Here is a 22,222-nt window from a genome sequence, read left to right on the forward strand (position 1 = left end):
CACTGTCCAAAGTGCTGTACATAGTGCATTCAGTAGGTAAACAATGAAGGTAAAATAACAATAACCAAAATAAAAGACGTAAAGCCCATACATCCACATAAACACAGATAGTAGTGCAGAGGTAAGTAAGTAGTGCAGAGGTTAATGGGGAGGAAACACCAGGGTGTACATATGGGTTTTGAGCCTTGATTTAAAGGCAGAAATGTAGGGGGAATCACATTTGTCAGGTGGCAGTTGGTTCCACAAGCACGGAGCAACTAGTGCAAAGTACATTTCTGAGAGTTGTGCCAGTGGCATGGCTGTATACGCTGGTCACCAAAAGAAAGTGATTGTCTACAGTAGCTCAGAAGAGAGTGACATCTCAATTCCACTTAACGACACCACTGATGAGAGTTCAGATGGCCAGAAAGATGATGATGGTGACTTTGTCATTGTGACACAATGACGCACAAATCACCCCACTACGTGGGGTGATTTGTGCGACAAGACAACTTTTTTTCCGAAAGCTATATTTCTTAAACAGTTTATTCCAGATCCAAAGTTTTTATTGCCAGGGATGCACAACATCCTGAAATATATGTACATATTTGAGTTGGAGACATAACTGTCAAGGCCTCACTTTAAAATCACTTTGAGTAAAAAGTTGCACAAATCACCCCACCTTCCCCTACATGTTCCAAAACAACCAATAACCTCTGTATTTAAAAAGAAATCAAGCAAGTAGGCTAATAATAACCATATATGAATTAATCGCATCACAGTATGCCTATTGTCCACAATAATCTCACAACAGCCCCCCATCCAAAAAGGAACTTTAAAAAGCACTTTGATACACATGTTAAAGGCCTACTTCACCGGTTTGAATATGAAGGTGTATTGAATTCTGAGATCCTATGTAGTATAAATGTGCAAAAAAAAATGAAATTGGTTCATCCTAGCCTGAGAAAAGGCAAAAAAAAACCTTACTTTGTAAATATTACTGTGATTTCTCCTACTGTGACATCACAGTAATATTTACAAAGTAATTTTTTTTTAACCCTATATTTATCTTACTGTGATGTCACAGTAAGATTAATATAGGGTTAAAAAAAACACTCTTTCTGCCTTTTCTCAGGCTAGGATGAACCGATTTTTTTTTTTTTTTGCACATTTGTACTACATAGGATCTCAGAATTTAATACACCTTCATATTCAAACCGGTGAAGTAGGCCTTTAAGTGTATGGTCCATTATTTTTATTTAGTGTGTCTGCATGGTATTGCACCAAAACAGTAGAACTTTTCTTTAATTGTATTTTGTACCGTCTGCATGTTTGCACAACATGTGCACATAGCAAACAAAATTGCACAACTGTAAGGTCAGTGTCATTCAAATAAACAGAACTATTTCTTTAGGGCGCATTGGCATCTTTGAGCAAAATACCCCCAAAATTTTCGCCGCGGCGCTTCGCGCCGCCTGTACGGCTAGACAGTGACCACCTTGACTAAGACATTTCCTGGGGGAAACACTGTATTACTGTATATGGATGTGCAATTATAGCCTGATTAATACAGTTGAGATAAGGATAATACTGTTTATAGGTATGAACTGTGCTTTTAAAACCATCTTCTTATCCTTGTAGTATTTGCACACTGACAGAGAAACCAAACGATATGGGTCATCATCTCTTCTGCAATGTCACTAACACATGTAACATAATGTATAATAACTTACTGAATCCGTCCTGTGATTGTGTGCTGCCTAATTGTTTGCTGCAGTAAAAGGCCTGAATCTATATCACTTCACTGAGCTGAGGTGACGGCAGAAGAATGGACACACACAGTTAACCTTCATGATTAGAGCACAACAGAAATCTGTTTTATTCATTTATCTTTTAATACTAAGCCTTGAGACATTTCTCTGCACCACTGAACACTGAGGGAGCCTCACAGTCGATTGCAATTTATTTTTCCAGTAACGCCCATTGACAGTAAACAGTTACACATTCATACCTCCAAGCTGCCCTGCTCATCCTTAAATTATGAGCATTTGCTCAAGCACTGGCCATAATGTACACGTGAATACCAGAGCCAGCTTTATCTGTTACTGGGTTAAATTCAGAAGGTCCCAATGCCACAAATGAAAGTTTTAGCAAACACGAAAACATGTAGAAGAAACTAATTTAAATCTGTAATATTTTCCTTTTCATCACATAATACAATATTATCTTTTATCAGACTTGTCTATAAAAATCTACATTCAATAAAATGATCATGAGCACTGTGCAAAAATGTTGTGGGTTTGATGGCCATCTGTTGAAACTCATCAGTCGTGATGCACCTGTTAAGTTTTTACTTAAGTTAATCTGTCTGCTGATCCCTCGGCTCACAGTAATCAACATTCTCAGGACATATTTAGGCTGTTAGAGAGACACCTTACATACTCATTTTAGATTCTTATTTATAATTCATATTACTAATTATAATCGACCGAGACATAACGCGAAATCATAATCTCTCAGCACATTACTTTCTTAGCTGGGTAATTATTATACAGAAAACTGGCACTAGAACCTTGACAGCTATACTAAATACAGAGCATTTCCTTTATGTTTTACCATTCCCAGAGCTACACTTGCACGTGTCATCAGTTTGACCGAACATCATTTTGACGTTTAACAGTATTATTAGCTGCACTATCTTAAAATATCGGCCATGAAGTAAAATTCTGTTGGCTGGTCTGTTAAAGAAGTTGGACATATAGGCTGTTGCATGTGAAGAATTCACACACCAAGCCTGATTTGGTAGCTGAACCTTGGTTTCTCCTGTATTCCAGACCTCTGTTTTTTTGTCAGACTACACAGCTGTGTCCCCCTGCAACCTCTTTATGTTTTAAAACACACTGTGATTGTTACCACAGCCTGTGGCATGGAGTTTAGATAAAGAACTCATCAACTAGATCCTCATTATGTGTGCGTGGTGACAGCAGCGCTGCAATAGTCCTGTTCTCCACCAGGGGCACTTTGGATGGGCTTTGTCCTGCTGCCATAGTCCTGCTGCCAGCTGCCTTCCTGGCTGTGTCTGTACGAGCAGTGGAGCCCCATGTCCTGGAGGAGCACTGAGGGTGTATGTGTGTCCGTGGCAGACATTCAATCAGCTCCTTGGCCAGACTCTCAGCAGCTGAAGCCCCGACAGCTGCAGGTCTCTCAGAGTGGAGCGTCATCAAAAGGTCCATGGAGGAAGAGCGAGCCATTGTTTTGACTGTTGTGTCAGAGACGGGGACTCCTGTGTCTACGTTGGTCTCTGGCTCCTCCTCCTCTTCCAGCAGGAGGTGAGAGAGAGAGCAGGAGATGGAGGGGCGCAGAGGAGAGTCAGGGTGAGTGGTGGTGGAGGCTGGTGCTGGGCTGCTGCGCTGGGAGGAGTAACAGGAGCTGCCTGGAGGAGTGCTGCAGCAGCTCCCTGATCCCAGGCTCTCTGCTCCACCATGAAGCTTCTCCAGGAGAGGCTCACTGCGGGGCCTGGGGCCTGACCACAACAAAAGACACAGTGGGAAGAGTCACAAAAATGGATAATTAGAGACCTTTGCTATTAAACCATACTCAAACGTCAACATGAAAACGCGCTGTCAATTTCAATGGATTCATAACCTTGGGATCAGATGATTTGAAGACTGATATTTTAATGGTTTATAATAAAAAAAAATATTTTAAAAATAAGTCATTCATTTTCAAATACATCACCATGGACATTAATGTTTTCTGATTTTGAAAGCAAAACAATGACTTTCTCAAATAAAATGTTCACAGCTCGCATCATGAGAAATGTAGGATGTAAAATTTGTCAGAGAAGGTTGTTTAAACCAATTCTTGAGCTCTAACAAAGAAGTCAATATTGTACATTTCCTTTCTCATAAAACATTTGCAGGATAACACGCTACACCTATTTGGCGGACTTTCCATGTGCCTGATTCATTTTGATTCATTTCAATGTTCATGATAGCAAGACATGAGCCTACCACAATATTAAAAAGATTATCTATACCACTGAAGACTAGTGGGGGGGGGGGGGGGATACAAAATAATACTGTCATAAGTTGAGTCAAATCATTCCATTAGACTCTTAGGCTTTTGGGCTCTTGTTATTTAGAGAGCTGTGTCACTACCAGTATAATGTACTGCTGCCTCTTGGCCCTGTGGTCTTGGTGATTTTGTCATTGTGGAAAGCACCAAATTAAATTCATTCGACACACACAACATACAGCTGAGTGCATCACCTTAAACCCTGTGAACACACTGTTTTCCCTGCTGTGTATGTACCTTGCCTGTGTGTTTGCCTGGGCGTTGTGAGGCTGCGGTGTGGCAGGCTGTGGCCCTGTCCCGAGGCCCTTAGCTGCACTCCTCGAGGGGACACGCTGGGGCAGACGGGGGGGAAAGCGCAGGTCAGAGGTAGCTGAGGTTGAGCTGGAGTGTTCACCTGCAGCACACACACGGACAGGAGGAGACGGATTACAATTTACATCCGGACTAAAGAGATTTTGACCTAAATCACTTTGACAGACTTAACACATGCAATCTAACATATGGCTATTGTGACAGCCTTGAGTTGGCTCTGTGAGAGACAGCAGCCACGTTCCTTTCAGATTTCCTTATCACAGGAAAAGGTTTGTGTAATTGGACACTGGACAAACCCATTTTGCTAATTTTTTATCATTTGGTACATAGTTGTATTTGGAAAACTAAATCTAATCTAAATTAAAAATTTACCCAAATTTGTCCACATGATTACCATTAAAATTTACTTTCAAATAAAAATGGAAACGTTGATATTTCATACTTTCTCTTTTGGAGGGGCAGACTAAAACAAAGACACATCGGTCATTTAGCTTCATGGAAAACATACTGTACATACAAAAAAAGATGCAAATGAACAATCATTAACAGAGTAAGTCTCAGGCATTATGAAACATGGCCATTCTGACACATTTGACAACTTTTTTCATTATAACCTTACATCACTCTTTACTGACAGGATAAAACAGAGGACATGGGACACATTTCTAGCTTCAGTTACCTGGAAGAGAACCTTGTTTCCATCCAGGTCTTCTGTCTGCCAGCGTGTAGTGCTAATGGGGGTACATGGGTTGGGCAACAGAGGCACTAGCTGGCCTATTTCCTCCACACTAAACTGCAGCACAGCAGAGCTGCATGGCTCCACCCGGACCCCTGGTGACAACTGTTTTAAAGCCAGCTGCAGACACAGGCCGGGCTCTGTGTGAGACAAGAGCAGTAGAGAACAGAGGGCTATGTGTTAAAAGAAGTTTAAAGTGTTTTAATTGTGTGAAATAATTAGATTTCATTCCCTTTCATTTGTTATGAGAATTTATTTTGAATGTTTCAGATCATTTGGTGTTGTTAAGATAATGTCATCAAATGCAAAAATACACTGTAGAGTAAACAAAAGAGGAGCATTTGAACAGATGTTGTGTCACTGACTTTGCTGCTTATTTGCTTTCTTTCTTAGCAAAGCCTTTAAACTAGACTTGTTTAGATGAATGTTCTATTTTTCATTGCTTCAGAATATTAATCAAATGGGAACTACTCATAGACAAACCTGAGTGGAGAGTGAACCAGCAGAAGCCCGTCTTCTGCTCCTCTGCCTGCCGCTGCAGCACTGTCTCATAGAGACGCACAGCATCCTCATAGTTGTCATATCCACTGTACAGTGTCACACGCAGTATTTCTCCTCCGCAGTGCACTGGTCGAACCCCCCACACAGGCATCCCTGCACCCAAACTATAGAAGTCTCTGCTGGGCAGGAGGTATGGCCTCAGCAGGTCATTGGCCGGGGAGCTGCTGGAGGTGATGTGGATCCCTCCAGTTCGTCTGCCACAGCTCTCTGTGTGGTGGTACTGCCAGGGCGGACGCTGGAAGAAGTCCAGCACTTTAAGAATTCTCTCCTCTCCATACGCCTCATGCAGGAAGAAAGTGATGGCCAGAGAAGGGTAGCCTGGAAGAGTTTTGGCAAATATTCATTCTCAATCAGCCTTGATTATAAAAAAGATGCAATTCTAGCTATGAAAGCTCTTTGTGGGATGTCATGTTTACACCACATAGAATAAATGTAGTATTTGGTTAAGAGTAAAACATTTGAGGGGCCGTTTGACTTGGGAACGTGAAAATGGTTTTAATGTGTTTTGCTCTCACATATGGAAATTATTTTCCTTACCTAAAGAATGTGCAATGAGGTCAACAGTACACATGCATAACAATGTTTTGCAGCCCTGCCAATGAAACACCTTATGCCTGACTTAACTGTTTAACAAGATAATAAAAGCAGGACCACACAATACAGTTATTTACCTGCCACAGGACAGAGGCGGGTGTAACTTGCAAATGGGGAGGCCCTCTCTGACACATGGAATATGCAGAGGCTTGGGCAGAGCCAGCAGAGGAGACGGTCCAGGGTGTGCTGCAGCAGCAGTGAGTCTCCAGGGTTGGCCAGCAGATGCAAGTTCATCAGCTGGAGGGGACGCTGCTGCCTGACCCGACTGGTCATGAGCTCAACTGGGGTTACGCACACACACACACACACACACACACACACACACACACACACACACACACACACACACACACACACACACACACACACACACACACACACACACACACACACACACACACACACACACACACACACACACACACACACACACACACACACACACACACACATCAAAAATCCATTCTGCATCTTCAGTGTGATCTTTAGTTGGCTCTGATTTTACTTTTGCTCGGCCAAAAGAAATGCACTGTGTTTGAAAACCGGGAACTATGTTAAATAATCTTGTGTACGATTAGAGGAATACTTACTGCCGGACGTTGACATCCTGCTGCAGTTAGATCTGCATGAAACACAAAATAAAAACTACTTTTATTTAGTTCGGATACATTAAATCTGTCTCCATCTTGCGGTGGTTCGTTTGGAAACTTGCCCCTTCAGTTGGGTCACCATGACAACCCATTACCTGTTGTAAACCAACACACGCGTAAAAAAAAACACCACAAAGATTAAAACACTTGTAGTGAAGAGTAAGAGGCTAAAACGACAGATGTGTTCACTGCTCTGAAATGTCGGAATCAACAGTCTTACTGGGCAAAATGAATGTCTATAATTGCTACGGCTACCAAAAAAAGTTCTCTAGCTAACGTTAGCCCGCAGCTAACAGAAGACTGACTCACTCGGCAGTTTCAGCTCCGGAGTCCACGTTTTCATCGTCGGCTCTCTTTAAAAGCGTCCCGGTACTCGTTCACATTTGATGAGTCTGCTGCACGTACAGTTTGACTTTCTTCTTCCAGGACTGAGAGTGAAAAGCATCCTGTTTGATTTCTCTCCACAGCCTGCTGCTTTAAAAAAAGAAAAAACTCTTGCTGGGACAATGACGTCACCGGGCAACCATACACGCACCGTTATGTTAAAATGTAATGAGACAACACATCTAGCCTATGTTAATCACTCCAACCTGAGGTGTGTCCCCATTCATGTCTAGACACAATGCATGCTGGACTGTGTTTAGACAGCTACTGAGACTAAATTAAGGGCGAAAGGGAGCAGCAGAAGTTGTGCTGCCCTAAATCTAAAGCCGCCCTTTAATAACATGGAGCAGATGGCATGCGTCTAACAATATGACAAGACAAAGGAGACAGGCCAGACGGGCTGGGCAGATTTAAAAGTGCAGGGTACGCACGGAGAGGAGGCGCTAAACCCTGAAAATTAAAGACATTGTTTGTTAAGAGCATTAACTCTTCCACATCGCGAGTTAGGCCTAAGTGACTGCTGGTCTCCGAAAAAAAGTCGACTAAAGTGAAAATCCCATAATAGGCCTACTCTCTAACATCCGAAAGGCATAGGCCTACACCATGGGGCCTACACCCTAGTTATAAATTAGGCTACCCATGCAGCATATGTGTATAACCCATAGATAGTATAACCAGCAAACACTATGCAGTAGGCCTGATATGCCTACTACAGAGGGCCTAATCCTAGACTTAAATGGCATGGGTAAATTGAGAGGCCTATTATTTGTAATGTAAAGGTGGATTCAGCTATTCTGGTTGGGCTATTCTGTAGCCTGACTGGGTTTTTTGAATAATTGTGATTTCCAACAGTTGTCTTGTTGTAGGCTATTAGGCTACATATTTTTGGTTTATATATTGAACACCTTGGGGTTCCTTTTTTTTTTAATATATTATTTTTACCGTGGTAGGCTAACAGCCTGTAGAAGGCGCCACTGTTCTATGTATGGTAAGATTAGTTCAGAGTCTAGGCAATATGGCCAGAGACTCTTCATACTCAGCAATGCATGGATAGCCTACATATGTTGTATTGTGATTGAGTCCATGTGCATGATTCATGAATGAATTTCTTCAGGTTAGCTTTAACTCAAACTTTAATGTTTTAAGGTCCAACAATTACTGATGGAAAAGCAGCATTACATTTATTTGTTTATGTTACATGGCTGATCCTGGATATCCCGTATAAAGCAGCACAGTGCAAATATAACAAGGCACATAATATGATAAAGCTGAATAGTGCAACAAGAAAAAAAGTAATGTTAAGGTTGTAGGATGAACTGAATCTGCTTCTGTGTATCAATCCTGGAGAGAAGCCACTTTAATGTAAACCTCAGAGCCCCAGGGTGTCTTTCTGCACGTTGCAACCCAACAGTGCATTTCCAGCTTCCACACACTCTGTCACACATGCTGCTGAAAGAAAGACATGACAGAAAACAAGTCATCAGCAGAGGAGAGTGAATGTTGGCAAACAGCACACACAGTTAAAAACATCAGATCAGCACATATTATGATTATTATTACCATTCTGAGCACTGAGCCATGACACAGCCTTCATAGCCAGGAGCTCCCACTCTTCCTGAGCATCCATCTTCAAGCCATGAAGCCAGATCAGAGCCAGAATGGTGGCCCACACTTCCTGCTTCGCCTATTTCACCAAGTCAAAGAGAGAGAGAGAGAGAGAGAGAGAGAGGGGGGGGGGCTACTATGAATAATAGACTATAATACTTTCACATGAACTTTTGACTGACATTGCAAAGTTGCAGCCAGGTGTTTACTGTATAGTGAATATGTGCCTTCTCAGAGTATGCTTTGGGGCTTGAGTATGAAAAGTCTTCAGTCCCATATTTCCAAACTTTTTTGTATGATGATGCATCTGGAATGCATGATACATATTTTGTCTGCCTAATATTAATTTCCATTTGTTTTGGTTCCCTATATGTTTTACTTCTGCTATGCCTGTTTTTTCTTCTTTCTTTTTTTATAAACCATGTGATGAAATCTGTTTTTAAAGAAGTCTCTCGATTTGTTTTATTATAACGATAGTGACCCACCGATGCAGGTTTCTGCTTGTCCACCTCCTCACTGGTCTTTCCCAGTGCAGCAGCCAGATCTGGATCCAGCTCCCAGCAGCCAGACGCCTTCTGGAGGGAGACCAGCTGCAGCAAAGGCTCTCTGGGAGGCTGTTTGGGAACGCTGATTACTGGGGAGAAAATCAAAGCAAGGGCAAAAGTTTAATACGCTTTATGGACTATTATACTGCTAGTAATTTGGAGCAATACAATATTTTACTCATTTGATTCTAATAAATATAAAGATTCAGGTAAAGTTGATCACATTGCACTTAGAAAAGGTGAGTCAGTGTTTTCCAGGATTGTATGCCAATGTGTTACCTCGAATCCTAGTATTAATCCTTCAATATGGATATAAAACTGTGAGTCTACAACTTTTTTAAGAATGAAAATGAAACATTCTAGTTTTATTGCATACGCTAAGATTATAGTGCTCATACATTTTTTTTACTTTTTTTTTTACTTAAATTGTTACGTTTTTCCAGTCTTGAATTATTAATGATTGAAATGAATGACACAAATGTAGAAGGCATGACTAAGTTAAGTCTACAACAATGATACCAGTATGATGAGGGGGCTGACGAGGCCTAGATCAAACAGTTCAGGGAGTAAATATTTCTCTATCCCAGAAAGACTACCAGCTTTCCACCATCCTCCATTTACTTTTATTATAGAAATACAGATGTGTGTTCCACTCCCATTCAGATTTTAAACTCACTTTGTTGATCAGAGCAGGCCATCATCTCACGCTTCACTTTGAGATTTAAAAGAATATGGAAGTCAAGATACATGAGAATAAATAAACTGTAATACATAATTAATCATATTAGGGCTGAAAAAGATGAATGAGCAATTCTCCCACAGAAATGTTATTTTTTCTTTCATCCATTTACTGTATTCATATAAATACATAGATGTGTGTTCCACTCCCATTCAGCTTTTTACTTACTGGGTACAGACGTTCTTTTCGACTTGAGCTTTGCACCAAACTGTCCACCTTTAAAGAGTTAAAAGAATATGGCGGTCAAGACAACATAATAAGACACACATACGTCTCATTGCTGCACTAGGCTTATTATATACTGTACATGTATGTTGCCTATGCCAGAAAGATTACCAGTATTTCACATTAAGTTTTGTGTAATACATATTTCACATTATGACTGAAATAGATTAAAGAGCAATTCTCTCACAGAGAATCATTCATCCATTTACTGTATTCCTAGAAATAGAAACATATACCTGTATGTACATTTCTTTACTTACAATCGTCATCCAAGCCTTTCTTCTGCATCGGCCTAGCACAGCATTTTTCCCTCGGTTTGATATTTAAAAGAGAGTTGACTGCAAAATATAAAAAGCAATGATCTCACAGAGATATGTTTCTTTATCCATCCATTTACTGTATTTATAGAAAGACAAAGATGTTCCACTCCCATTTAGCTTTTTACTTACTGCGTGGTGCACCAGAGCAGGCCATCCTCATTGGCATCGCCATACAGTGAGCCTGACCGAACAACACTTTAAGATGTAAAAGAGTATAGAGGTCAAGGACAAGGACACAGTACATGAAAATCAGTAAACAAAACAAATCAACTACACTGCTGGTTTCTGTGTAACTTACGATTCATAAAATATTCAAGTCTTTCAAATATATAAGGAAACTTTTTAAATACAGATGCTCTTTCCTCCAGAAGCAGGTGTCCCTGCAAAAAATTCTAGGGAAAACACTTACTTGGTGCTGGAACATTTCTGCGCACCAGAGGTCCTTGAATGGCCTCGCCGTCACCTTTGTTGACAGCAATGAAGGCAGTGAAGGAACTGCTCACTCCTGATTGGACGCTGAGCTCCACCACCTTCTTCTTTTTCACTCCTTCATCTTGATCTCCTCCGCTCTCTCTCTCCTCCATCTCCAGGGAGCGAATCACAGTCCGAGCAGCCAACCTGTGGACTGTTAATCTGCAGACAGGAGAGAGACAGATGTACAGAATGTTCTTTCAACATTATCTCTGATTCTTTGGTCAAGCAAATCAACATCGGCATAGCAGAGCAGCATTGTGGTAGTTCATTCTCTCAGACTGTGTGTATTTTACTCTTTGAGCCTTTTCTCCATGACCTCCATTAGCCACAATTATGGCATTGCTGTCAAAAAAGTGTTTTTGACAACAAGAACTCTCCACAATCGCCAGCTCCACCTTTAATTATTTCTCATTAGAGTTATGGGCACGTTTAGGGTCCTTTCTTGTTTGTATGCCTTTTGTTTACTAAAGCTGATTGTGACATGCTGTAGCTATGTCTATGAGTGGTATGTTGGTGACTACACTTCCCAGCACCTTAGCGACAGGATGTGATGTCACACAGGCGCACATAGATTAGCCTCGTTTGAGTAGGAGCCGTCTTGCTCAGACCCGCGCAATTATGACGCGCGTCTTGCTGAGCGCACAACAAAAATGCTGCATAAATGATGTGCGCTCAGCAAGACGCGTGTCATAATTGCGCAGGTCTGAGCCAGACGGCTCCTACTCAAACGAGGCTACTGTTTGATAGTTGCAAGCAGCCGGGCGGCTCGAGAGATTGTTTGACACACACACCTGCATAAGACACGAGGAGGATCAGCGTTTGGCAAGCATAGCTTGTGTCAGTGAACAGTTCTTTGTTTCTAAGCTTTCACAACTACACGGAAGGATCTTTCTTTCACACTACTGAATGTAAAATCGTACAACTGGACTGGTGGCTCATGGGAGCTGGAGACGGGGCTCTCAGAAGGTGAGCATAGCTGCACTTGGCCTCTGTCTCATCAGCTCTTAGTTTGTTTTGTCTTTTGTTCTGTTCGTTGTGTTGCAGTAGCGGCATTCCGAATACCGAGGCTGCTGCGGCTGTAGTGAAACACGGGCAATGTGAAATTGAATTAAAAGACCCAATAGATAACACTGCTGTCTGACCAACATCTGTTTTACCCAGTGTCCTCTGCTGGTTTGAGATTGAAGTGGATCTGGTTCTGAGAGGGATGACCTGCCAGGCTGTACTTCACTGTCACACAGCCGGCTGCTGCCTCTGAACTCTGAGAAAAAGCATTACAGTTTGGGAAAACATGTTTGTTGAAATTATTATTAAGACATATGTGGGAATCATTCAGTTTTTTGAGTGGCAAATCCAGCTTCGGATATAAAAAAGGTATTTCATTCTAAAACAGTGCTGCTCTTACCTGTCCAGTCAGCTGGGCATAAACCAGTGACCTCTGACCCTGGAAAATTGATGTGATTGGTGGAGAGAGAACAGTTACAGACACTCCTTTTGGCAAATCCCATGTGACTGAGATGTCCCCAACAGCTGGCTGCAGAGCAAATCGCAGGGACTGCATCACCTGATTAAAAAAGAATACATATAAAAGTCAGGAAAGGCATTTTATTTACTGGAACCACAACTTATGTCCAAATACAAATGTTCTGTTGTATTACTTGATTCAACTGCTGTTTGTGCCTCTTACTTTGGGCTGCATCCTGTCAGTGCCTGTGATGAACTGAGCATGACCTCCTCCTTCCTTGGCCAACCCATTGATGAGAGCAGTGCTGGCCCCTTCCCCAATCCCAAAAGAGAAACACCTACAATACAGTGGTTTGGTTTTTAACACACACAGCACTAGAGCATGGGACATGTTGTGGGAATTATGTGAGTGTTTGTTGTGTTGTGTTTTGATGTGGTTTCACCTGTGGGAACCTGAATTCTTCTTCACCAGATCAATAACTTGTTTGGTGTTCCCCACCTCTCCGTCAGTAAAGACAAATAGCTAGGGAGGGGAGTTCACATGTTACTATAGCTTACATAACGTCACACCCAGAAACATACAACATGTGTTGAAAGCTGTGTTGTTTCAGTAGAACAAGTGGTATTAAAGCCTCTGGAAACCGGTTCAAAAATAGTAACCCTCGGGTAGACGTTACAGAGTGCCAAGGGCAAATCGTAACATTTAAAAAAATTCCTTCACTCCTAAAGCGATTGGGGTACTGAACACCATGTCCCGCTGATGTGTATACTGCCACTGCTGCCCTGCTTCTTGCCCTGAAGATGTCTGTGTGTAAATGTTGTTGTTGTTGCTTTTGTTGTTGTTGTTGTGTTGTCCTGGGGCCTATTGCATAAAACTAGGATAAGGGATTAACCTAGGATATTTCGGTTATCCTGGTTTGCGTTAGCCATGATCCGGTTGCATAAAAGCGGAGGGACATAAATTACCATGGAGATTTATCCTTTACGTTTAGCCTGGTCCCGACCAGGCTAAACGTAAAGGATAAACTTATTCTGTTGCCTGATTGGCTCAGTCAGCTGTCACTCCGATCTGAAATCAAGGTGTTTAACAGTTATTCCATGATCTTCTGTGTAATGCTTTAGTTTCATTAACCTGTTTTAAGGTACCACATAAAAGACTGCATTGTCATTTAGTTAAATAGTTCTTATTTTTTATTATTTAACCTGAACCATTTATAATTAAATTAATTATAATTACATTAAAATGAAATTATATAAATTATAATAATTTATGTGATAGTCTGTTCATATTGCAGGCTATATTTATACAATTGATTATCGATGGCAGATGACGTTACAAATGTGGGTCAAATAAATTCACTTTGTACTTATAACTATATCGAGGTTTATCTAAAACAAAATTAAATATCAATGAAAATTTCCTTTTTTCTGTTATTTAATTCAAAACGTGAAACTTAAATATATTCTAGATCCATTACACATTAAGTGAAATTAATCTAGAATAAACATACTTTTCAGAAGGTCGACATTTCTGATTGGATGTATGCAATATTCTAATATTTTAGATACTGGATTTTGTATTCCATGATCAATCAATCATCCAAAAGGAAGGCCTGACATATTTCACTTTGTGTAATGAATCTATGAAAGTTTAACTTTTTGAATGGACTTTCCATGATATTCTATTTTTTAAATGCACCTGCAGACTGCTCACTGTCAACTATTTTATCATAAAACAATGCAGGGACATCAAGATTAGTTGGCAGAGATGACATCTGCTGTATGAAATGAACTGCCCCCTGATTTACGGTTTAAACTAGCAAGGCATTGTGGGAAAATGGGCCGTCTTTTACATTTTTACATCAGTAAATCTGTGTTCGATCTCTGGGTCTACTTCTGAAAGCTACGGGCTGGCACTTAACAGAATGATTTACACCTGGCTTGACAAAGCGGCCCCTTTTCGTCCTGGATTGGCGTTTATGCAATTGACTAATCCAAAGTGCCCAGGCTAGACTTTGTCAAGGCTGGCTTTATCAATCATCCTGGATATCTTAATTCCACTTTTATGCAATAGGCCCCTGCTTGTTGTTTTTTATATGAGACCAAAGACAGATCTCCACGACGTGGACAATAAAGAATTAACTAACTAACTAAAAATCAATATATGATAATAAAGTTTGTGGTCTGAAAAAGCTTTTAAAAAAAATTAGATTGAAATAAATGTTCATAAATATTATAAAACTTAGTTAAAAATACATTTGTTATACTGTTGAGACAGTTTGACAAAATTGTGTGGGTGTAGCCCCTTCAAACAGTCTCCATGGCAACAGTTATTGGTTTTATAAAACTTTCGGACATAGAACTGCCGTGATTGGTTCAGAAAACGTAATGTATCATGAGAACTTAAGCCAAGCCCACCTCATCTAAACAGAATTTCTGTGAAGTTTATCAAACTCAAATGAAAAATATTTCATTTGGATTGATAAATAAGCTTAATTATTTTCAGATGATTACTATCATGCAACTAACTCCCCAAATGACATACTTAAAAGGATTTTGTGGATTTGGGTTAACAGGGGCTTTGGTGTTAAAGTGTTAAGAATGAGGTGTGGTGAGTATGAACCTAAAACAAACAAACAATAGGCAGTGACAGTACAGCATTCTGTTTGATGACTACAGTGTATGGTATGGTATTGTTGTATTGTTGCAATAGTTAAAACCTTGCTCAACATGTTTTTCGTGTGTGTGTGTGTGTGTGTGTGTGTGTGTGTGTTACTTGTCTAGGTTGACTCTGAATGCAAGGCTGGCTGTAAATATGTTGAAGGGGCCTCAGGATCTCTGTTCCTCCCAGATTAGAGCCCATCTCCTCGACTTTCTTCAGAGCCTCTTCCATGGTCTTCTGGCTGTACTCCACACTCTTACTGCCATCACAAATACACACATGCAAGAACACATCTACCAATGAACAGATACAGTACATGCACAGGCATTAATAGTCCAGGCAAAATAGCGTTTTACGTAGAATAAATTGTAAAATAATTTTCAGCTCAGATCATTTCTATGAGGTGTCCAGAACAACATACTAAAAGTCCTAAGAAATCCTAGTTGAGGAAATATGTTTAATTCTCATCAATCCGAGATGTGTGCCAATAAGGCGAGACAACAATACACCCCAATGGGGCTATTTCTTTCCTTTACTCCTATCAAAATGAAACTTTACACAATGAAAGTATCCATGAAAATTAACTTTTTTTGTATTACAAGTTTCTTTTTAAATTAATTTGAATATGCACATGAGCTCCACACTTATTGAATATCCAATCATCCTACTGCCAATTGGTGATGGCCATGCTGCTTTTAGACTGGCCTCTAACCTGAAAAACTGTCTGGCTCACCTGCCAGGGGTATGTTGCCTCTCATGAATTAGATTCCCCACACATCTCAGATTGATGAGAATTAAACATATTTCCTCAACTAGGATTTCTTAGGACTTTAAGTATGTTGTTCTGGACACCTCATAGAAATGATCTGAGCTGAAAAAAATTATTTTACAATTAATTATATTTTTGGCCCCAAAATGCCTTTCTTTGCCTGGCCTATAACACCAAAAGGGCTTACGGGAAGATGTGTTCATAGCTGGACCCAAAACTGTAGATGTTGAAGTAGCAGCCCATTGGTAAGCTCTTCAACAGGAGCAGCAGAGTATCCTGAAAGAAGAGAGAAAAGATGGTGAAGGCCACTGTGTGAGAAAGCAATGCTATGAATGATTTGATGACAAAAATAATCCATGAGGAATACCCTGGCACTGCTAATGCGAGTCTGTTGCCTATCACTGTTGTTCATAGCTGAAGACATACTGCCAGATCGATCCAGTAAGAACACAAACTCTCCACATGAGGCGAGGGAAGACATCACAGCCTGGGGGAACTCAGGGTACAGGCTCACCATCACTACTGGATCACCCATCAGAGAGCCTGAGACACACAGCAGAGACAGAAAAGGGACTTTTACCATTTATAATGTCAAGTCATCAGTGGGAGGATGAGCTATAATATAGTTATTTTCAAAGTGACAACTTCACTACTTTGCACTCACCAGGTTTGGCAGAGGCCTGTCCTGCCTCCACCACAGCAGTGGGCTGGTGGGCGTCTTTGTAGTAAATCAGCAGTTCAACATCTCTGTCAAACTTGTGTCCTGCAGCCAACTTGACCTGCAGTTCACAAAAAAACTCTCGTACATATTTATCACTCTAAATGTGTATGTTTCACAGGCAGCAGACACATTAACACTCTACCTACCACGGCCTGGGTTTGCTCTGCGTTGAGGTACTGGAGAGGGTCCAGGGAACATTTGGACTCCACTTTAGTGACTGGACGAGGAGAGGACACCCGGGCAGAGAAAGACAGAGTGTAGGGAACCAGAGAGGCTGGAACAGAGGTCACCTGGACACTGCCTCCATCACTACCTGTAAACACGACATGACAATTGTATACTCTACTTAAAGAGACATTACAGATTGAGAACCTTTGGCCAATCAGAACTTCTGGATGGCAGAGAAGAGGAAAACCCTAAGTACCAGAACTCCTTCCCAGGCCAGTTGGGGTATAAACTAGGCCTGGGGAGATCAGCCTGGCAACCCCTGATTGATTCATGGACTCGTCAATCTAGCCTCTAGTCAGACTGGTCCCTCCCCACTTTCCAACCGTTAGTGGAAGGCAGCCCCTGATTGGTTCTTGTAATCGTTGACGTCAAAATAGTTTAACGAATAAGCTCAATGGATATGGCTGGTGGTCTCATGAGGCTGGGTTGACCATTACATGAACAAATCAGGGGCAGCCTTCCACTAAGAAATAAGGTCTGATGGGCCAGTCATTTATCTTCCCAACGGAGATTGGATCAAGTCCATACTGATCTGCGGAAGTGAAACAAATGCAAAGCCCGCAAGACCAGGCTGGTCTCACCAGGCTAGATTATAATCTAATATTGCATGTTCTGGGTCTGTCCTAAATGCCTCGCCTCCCCATTGTGCAGTGATTTTCAAATTCCCCCCATTTAGCTATCTGAACTAATCAGTAGGGCGCCCGCAATGAGTATCAGTGAGAAGCACTGAATCTGAACCTAACTTTGTTTTAATCCCAAAGAAAGTCCATATGGTATTTTTTTATATATTTGTGTAAAAAGGAAACTCTGCCAGTTCTCAAATAAAAATATTGATTTCAGACTTGAAATTCAACGCTGTTTGATGTCTATTTGTCGGCACAATCAAACACAAGACAGATGGCAGCCTGCAGAATGAGTAATGAGATGATGTGTTGTGTTGTGCCGGCTTGTTACACAATGGTTTCTCTTTCCCAGCTAAAATACTGTATGTTGGCCGCATTCCCTACCCTGAGGTCGGTAGCGAGGGTTGAGCACAGCAGGCAGACAGAACCTCAGCCCGTCATCAGCCTGCACAGCCAGCTCAGTGACGTACTCCAGCCTGATGGAGGCGCTCTCTCCTGGAGGCAGACTGCCCACACTCAGAGAGAAGATGTCTGGACTCTCCTGGCTCTCCTCCAATAGAAAGGCCTGCTGACCGGAGCTCAGAGCATCATCGTACTCCTCACGAGCCTGGAGTACAGATGACAACATGTGGGTAACTTTCACTGTGTTCACTATGTTTTTATTAGGGCGGAGTGTTGGCAAGGAATTTTCTATACGATAAGCATCATGATACATGGGTCACCATATGATGCATCACCATACATTGCGATAAGATGCATATTGCGATATTCAACACTTATTTGAACATGTAAAAACAGAGCTGAAATACAATTTGCTGTGTACAGTCTGGGTAGCCTTAATAAATAACATTGCATTATATTGATAATTCAGTGGACATATTGAGTCAAAACTATTTAATTCGAGACTTAAATCAAATTTCTTGACACTGCTATTCAAGGCAACGAGCCCTGGTGCTACATCTACAGGAGCAGAATCTTTAGCTCAAAACCATTCTAAAACTTCAAGCAATTTTGTGAGCTGACGATACAATTCAGATATCACAGAAATAAATACAACGATATATTGCTGATTCAAAATATTAAGCACAGACATAGTTTTGTATCGAGTCAGTGTTAACTGTCTGACTCACCTTCTGTTTCTCCTTCACCTCAGCTACAATCTCTTTCTGTCCAATCTTGGCGCTGAAATGACAGACGGCAGCATCTCCAGGCATAGGGAAGACAAACACAGCCTCTATAGGTTTGTCCTCCTTGTTCTCATAGTTGAGAGTGGAGACCACTGTGGCTACATGGTCCCTCACCTCCACCTCCACCTCCACACTCTGCAGAGGAACTGGCCCAGGAAACAAGAAGGAATCACAATGAACACAGACCTAAAACTTCTCCCCGTAATCCTAATCCAATACTCTTTAGTTTTTACTATACTAAATAGTATGAAGTTTGTATGCTGAACGCTTACAAGTGGGACATACGATTTTTTCATAAGATTGCCCCTTGAACCTGAACTCTTTGCTAATATACCCATCATCATGCTGGTTCTTCTCATGTTAATTCACATGCACAGAGGGTTGTGAGTAAAACATCCAGAATATTTGTTGTTGTCATACTGAATTTGACATTAGGTATTGGCACATCCTAAATATTTTTCTGCCATAATGAAAAGCATGGACGTATGGGTAATGGAACACAGGGTCTGTGTTCTGTGGGTAAATTCAAGTTCAACCATGTTTGGAAAAGCCTTATCCAGTATCGACTCCTGCAACAAGTGGCAAGAGGGCTTAATCGCAAAACAGTCTTTACTTGCAAAGGGTCAGTCAGAAGACAAAGGTGGTCCAACAATATCTAGCAGAGATCAAAAACACCACGAGAACTATAGGCGGCTGTAGCAAAGCAGGTACAAGCGGCCGCCCATTGAATTGCAGGGTTGGTGGCTCGATCCCCCGCCTCCTGCCACATGTCAAAGTGTCCCTGGGCAAGACACTGAACCCTAAATGGCCCATTTAGTTAAAATATAGATATTACCTTAAAATTCTAAAGTATGGAGACACACAAAAAAAAACTCTCAATGATCACTTATGCCCCACTAGTATAATGCTGGTGTGTTTATCTGTACGGCACCGCTCGCTCCCAGACGTTGCCTCACAGCAGCGAGCTGCAGCCACCCCCACAATGGATTTGACAATTCACATTACAGACATGAAACAAATGAAAAATAGGACCTAGGGAGCAGGGGAAAAAAAGTCCCACAGAGGTCCAAACACACACTTGACACAAATGATCACACAGAATGGGCAGTTTCTTCACACCTACAGTCAATATTGCGTATGTGCAGAGATGAACAGTGTGCACTTATTTCTGTTAGTGGGAATACAAATTAGAGAAAATAATACAAAAGCTAAATATTGAAAATGTTGGTTGAAAAATCAAATTAGAACATAAACATAATGAAGAAAGAAGTTTTTTTTAGAGGTTTTCTAAGAGTTGTGTACCTGGTTCCTTCTTGTTAGTAAGCAGACCACAGCAGCGCACCATCATGCCTGTTCTACAGGATACAGGTAGTTATTGCTGTTGAAATAGAGGTAAAAGGATTAAAAAAACTACCTCTAAATATTATGCAAATGTAGCCGATGTTTATTTTAAATTCCCCAAACAATCCATGGACATATTATGAGACAATCATTTCAGATACTTTCACAAAATTCTCTTTAGCTGCATTCCAGTGTAATATACATTATTCCCATAGGAGGAGTTGCTCATTTTAAAAGTATCACAGTAGGCTATGTCATGTGTGAGCTCGGTTAAATAGAGGAATTGTGTCAAAAGAACCTGTGATATGTTTGAAGCAAGAGATTGAGTGGGTGTTGACAGTAACAGTAAAGAAAAATGGTTAAAAGTGTTAACCAACGGATAGCCCACCTGGTCGGTGTAACATACGCCTAACAATAAACCTCTTTACCTTAGCCTAACCCTTCTAAAAGCTATGCAATCAATAAACGTTATTTACTTAGGCTATTTGTTCTTACTTTTTCCAATTATGAGAACAACATCACACGCCTACCTCTGAAGAAATCGTAGGCTACCCTTTCCAGGAAGTACAGAGAGGGATATCAGACACGGAGGGTTTCTACTTGGGTAGCCTATATACTGTACATGTCAAACCCAAGTCACGCCCACAGCGGATAGGTGGGGTTTTCCTGTCACTCGCCATGTCTTTTATACTATCTATTATTTTAGCCAAAGACCCACTCGTCACAAACAAAATCACTAGCTCTTTGCTTAGGATGTCATTCGGCATTGGGTCACGCGCACAGCTGTGGAGGGCGTACCCTTGATTGTAAGCGCGCGCATAACAATAGTAAACAGCGCTGCTGCTTTCGTATCATGGGTCAAGATTCACACACAGTTCATTCAATCATAAAAAAACAACAACAGGGAAGTACAGCACCTGACGATTGACGCGGTTAGCACTGAAAACTCCCTCTCTGCCCAGGTCATATGCGCATGCGTAGGCTACAAACAGTCACTAAAACAGTTTATTGTTTAAAATCTAAGCCTGCACATTATCAGATTGAATGAAACAATGTAATGAACAGGTGATACAATGACTTACACTGCCACAGTCTACTTTGGGCATTTTAGTGACTTTTGAGACACACACACACACACACACACACACACACACACACACACACACACACACACACACACACACACACACGCGCGCGCGCGCGCACACACGCATGCACGCACACACACACACGCACGCATGCACACACTCATTCTCATACTCATTTGTCCTCCTGGGACCTTGTTGTTATCAACACTATTCAGTCTTTAAAACAGGTGATAATTAGATGTTCCTCAATCACAGCAAGTCATGTTTGCACTACTAATATGCTATAAAAGTGTGTACTACTACTCCAAAGGTTACCAAAATTAAAATTGGGGTCTCAGAGGAATCATTCTTGAAAAAAACTCTAATTTACTAAACTTAATCGTCTCACACAGTGGCGTTTCCAGGAAATTTTGACTGGGGTGGCCAAGGTGGGCCACAGAGCTAGAGTGGGGTGGCCATCGCACACCTGAATGAATAGCATGTGATATGCTGTACAACCAATCCCCCCCCCCCCCCCCCCGAACAACATGTAATCTAAGCATTCTGGTGCATTCTGGCAAAGAGAATAAAGGAAAAGGTCAACATTTATTTCAGTTCAGATAAAATTAGCAAGACAACATAACTGGCTAGCAGCCAGATGCCTAACAACTGGACAGAGGGACGGATGACAGCTTTTGACTAAATATCTTGCTAACAAAAGTAAACTTCTGCCCTTACTAAGAACATGTTACACTTGCTAACTACAAACTTTTATTTTTTTATTCAGATTTAAAACATCTGCTGGGGCACGTGCCCATACAAGTGCATGGGTGGCACGCGTGTCACAAGCACATGCTGTTTTCAAGACCTTGGCCCCCCAGCCCTCCCCCCTAGAATCACCACTGGTCTCACATCATGTCACCATCCTTGTTTTGGAATTTTTTAACTATACAAGAAAA

The 22,222-nt window shown here is 41.3% G+C and overlaps 2 protein-coding genes across 5 annotated transcripts; both read right to left on the reverse strand.

The window, feature by feature from the left end:
• Positions 1 to 951: 951 nt before the first annotated feature.
• On the reverse strand, positions 952 to 7,462 carry fam124b (family with sequence similarity 124B). The gene is made up of 7 exons (XM_080025310.1): positions 7,219 to 7,462; positions 6,850 to 6,881; positions 6,337 to 6,540; positions 5,588 to 5,983; positions 5,048 to 5,244; positions 4,294 to 4,450; positions 952 to 3,502 (listed from the first exon to the last, which is right to left on the reverse strand). Exons 2-7 carry the CDS (start codon positions 6,863 to 6,865, stop codon positions 2,913 to 2,915), a joined length of 1,560 nt encoding a protein of 519 aa, XP_079881436.1. The 5' UTR covers positions 6,866 to 6,881; positions 7,219 to 7,462; the 3' UTR covers positions 952 to 2,912.
• A 962-nt stretch (positions 7,463 to 8,424) lies between these two features.
• LOC307271305 (von Willebrand factor A domain-containing protein 5A-like) lies at positions 8,425 to 21,130 on the reverse strand. Of its 4 annotated transcripts, none has more exons than XM_080053717.1 (21): positions 21,114 to 21,130; positions 20,158 to 20,233; positions 18,799 to 19,001; positions 18,053 to 18,275; positions 16,964 to 17,130; positions 16,761 to 16,875; positions 16,464 to 16,639; positions 16,284 to 16,372; positions 15,442 to 15,586; positions 13,109 to 13,188; positions 12,889 to 13,003; positions 12,607 to 12,765; positions 12,359 to 12,462; positions 11,137 to 11,360; positions 10,857 to 10,922; positions 10,668 to 10,745; positions 10,351 to 10,398; positions 10,120 to 10,155; positions 9,384 to 9,532; positions 8,854 to 8,977; positions 8,425 to 8,742 (listed from the first exon to the last, which is right to left on the reverse strand). In XM_080053717.1, the coding sequence occupies exons 2-21, from the start codon at positions 20,201 to 20,203 to the stop codon at positions 8,663 to 8,665; spliced, it is 2,427 nt and encodes an 808-aa protein (XP_079909843.1). In that variant the 5' UTR covers positions 20,204 to 20,233; positions 21,114 to 21,130; the 3' UTR covers positions 8,425 to 8,662. The 4 variants fall into 4 exon arrangements, with proteins under 4 accessions (XP_079909843.1, XP_079909844.1, XP_079909841.1 ...); XM_080053718.1 differs by lacking the exon at positions 21,114 to 21,130 and adding an exon at positions 20,727 to 20,950 and having other exon boundaries at positions 8,425 to 8,739; XM_080053715.1 differs by lacking the exon at positions 21,114 to 21,130 and adding an exon at positions 20,727 to 20,950.
• Between the last annotated feature and the right edge of the window lie 1,092 nt (positions 21,131 to 22,222).

The sequence above is a fragment of the Ammodytes marinus genome, assembly GCF_949987685.1.
Source record: "Ammodytes marinus genome assembly, chromosome: 3".
Lineage (NCBI taxonomy): Eukaryota > Metazoa > Chordata > Actinopteri > Uranoscopiformes > Ammodytidae > Ammodytes > Ammodytes marinus.

Excerpts from the sequence above, each read along its gene's own strand:
- fam124b (XM_080025310.1), bottom strand. Across the intron at positions 5,984-6,336 it reads CCGCCTCTGTCCTGTGGCAG|GCTACCCTTCTCTGGCCATC; the intron begins GTAAATAACTGT and ends AAACTCTTCCAG. Across the intron at positions 5,245-5,587 it reads CTGGTTCACTCTCCACTCAG|AGCCCGGCCTGTGTCTGCAG; the intron begins GTTTGTCTATGA and ends TGTCTCACACAG.
- LOC307271305 (XM_080053717.1), bottom strand. The coding sequence starts at position 20,203 with ATGATGGTGCGCTGCTGTGGTCTGCTTACTAACAAGAAGGAACCAG. Across the intron at positions 16,373-16,463 it reads CTCGCATTAGCAGTGCCAGG|GATACTCTGCTGCTCCTGTT; the intron begins GTATTCCTCATG and ends CTCTTCTTTCAG. Across the intron at positions 12,463-12,606 it reads ATGCCCAGCTGACTGGACAG|AGTTCAGAGGCAGCAGCCGG; the intron begins GTAAGAGCAGCA and ends GCTTTTTCTCAG.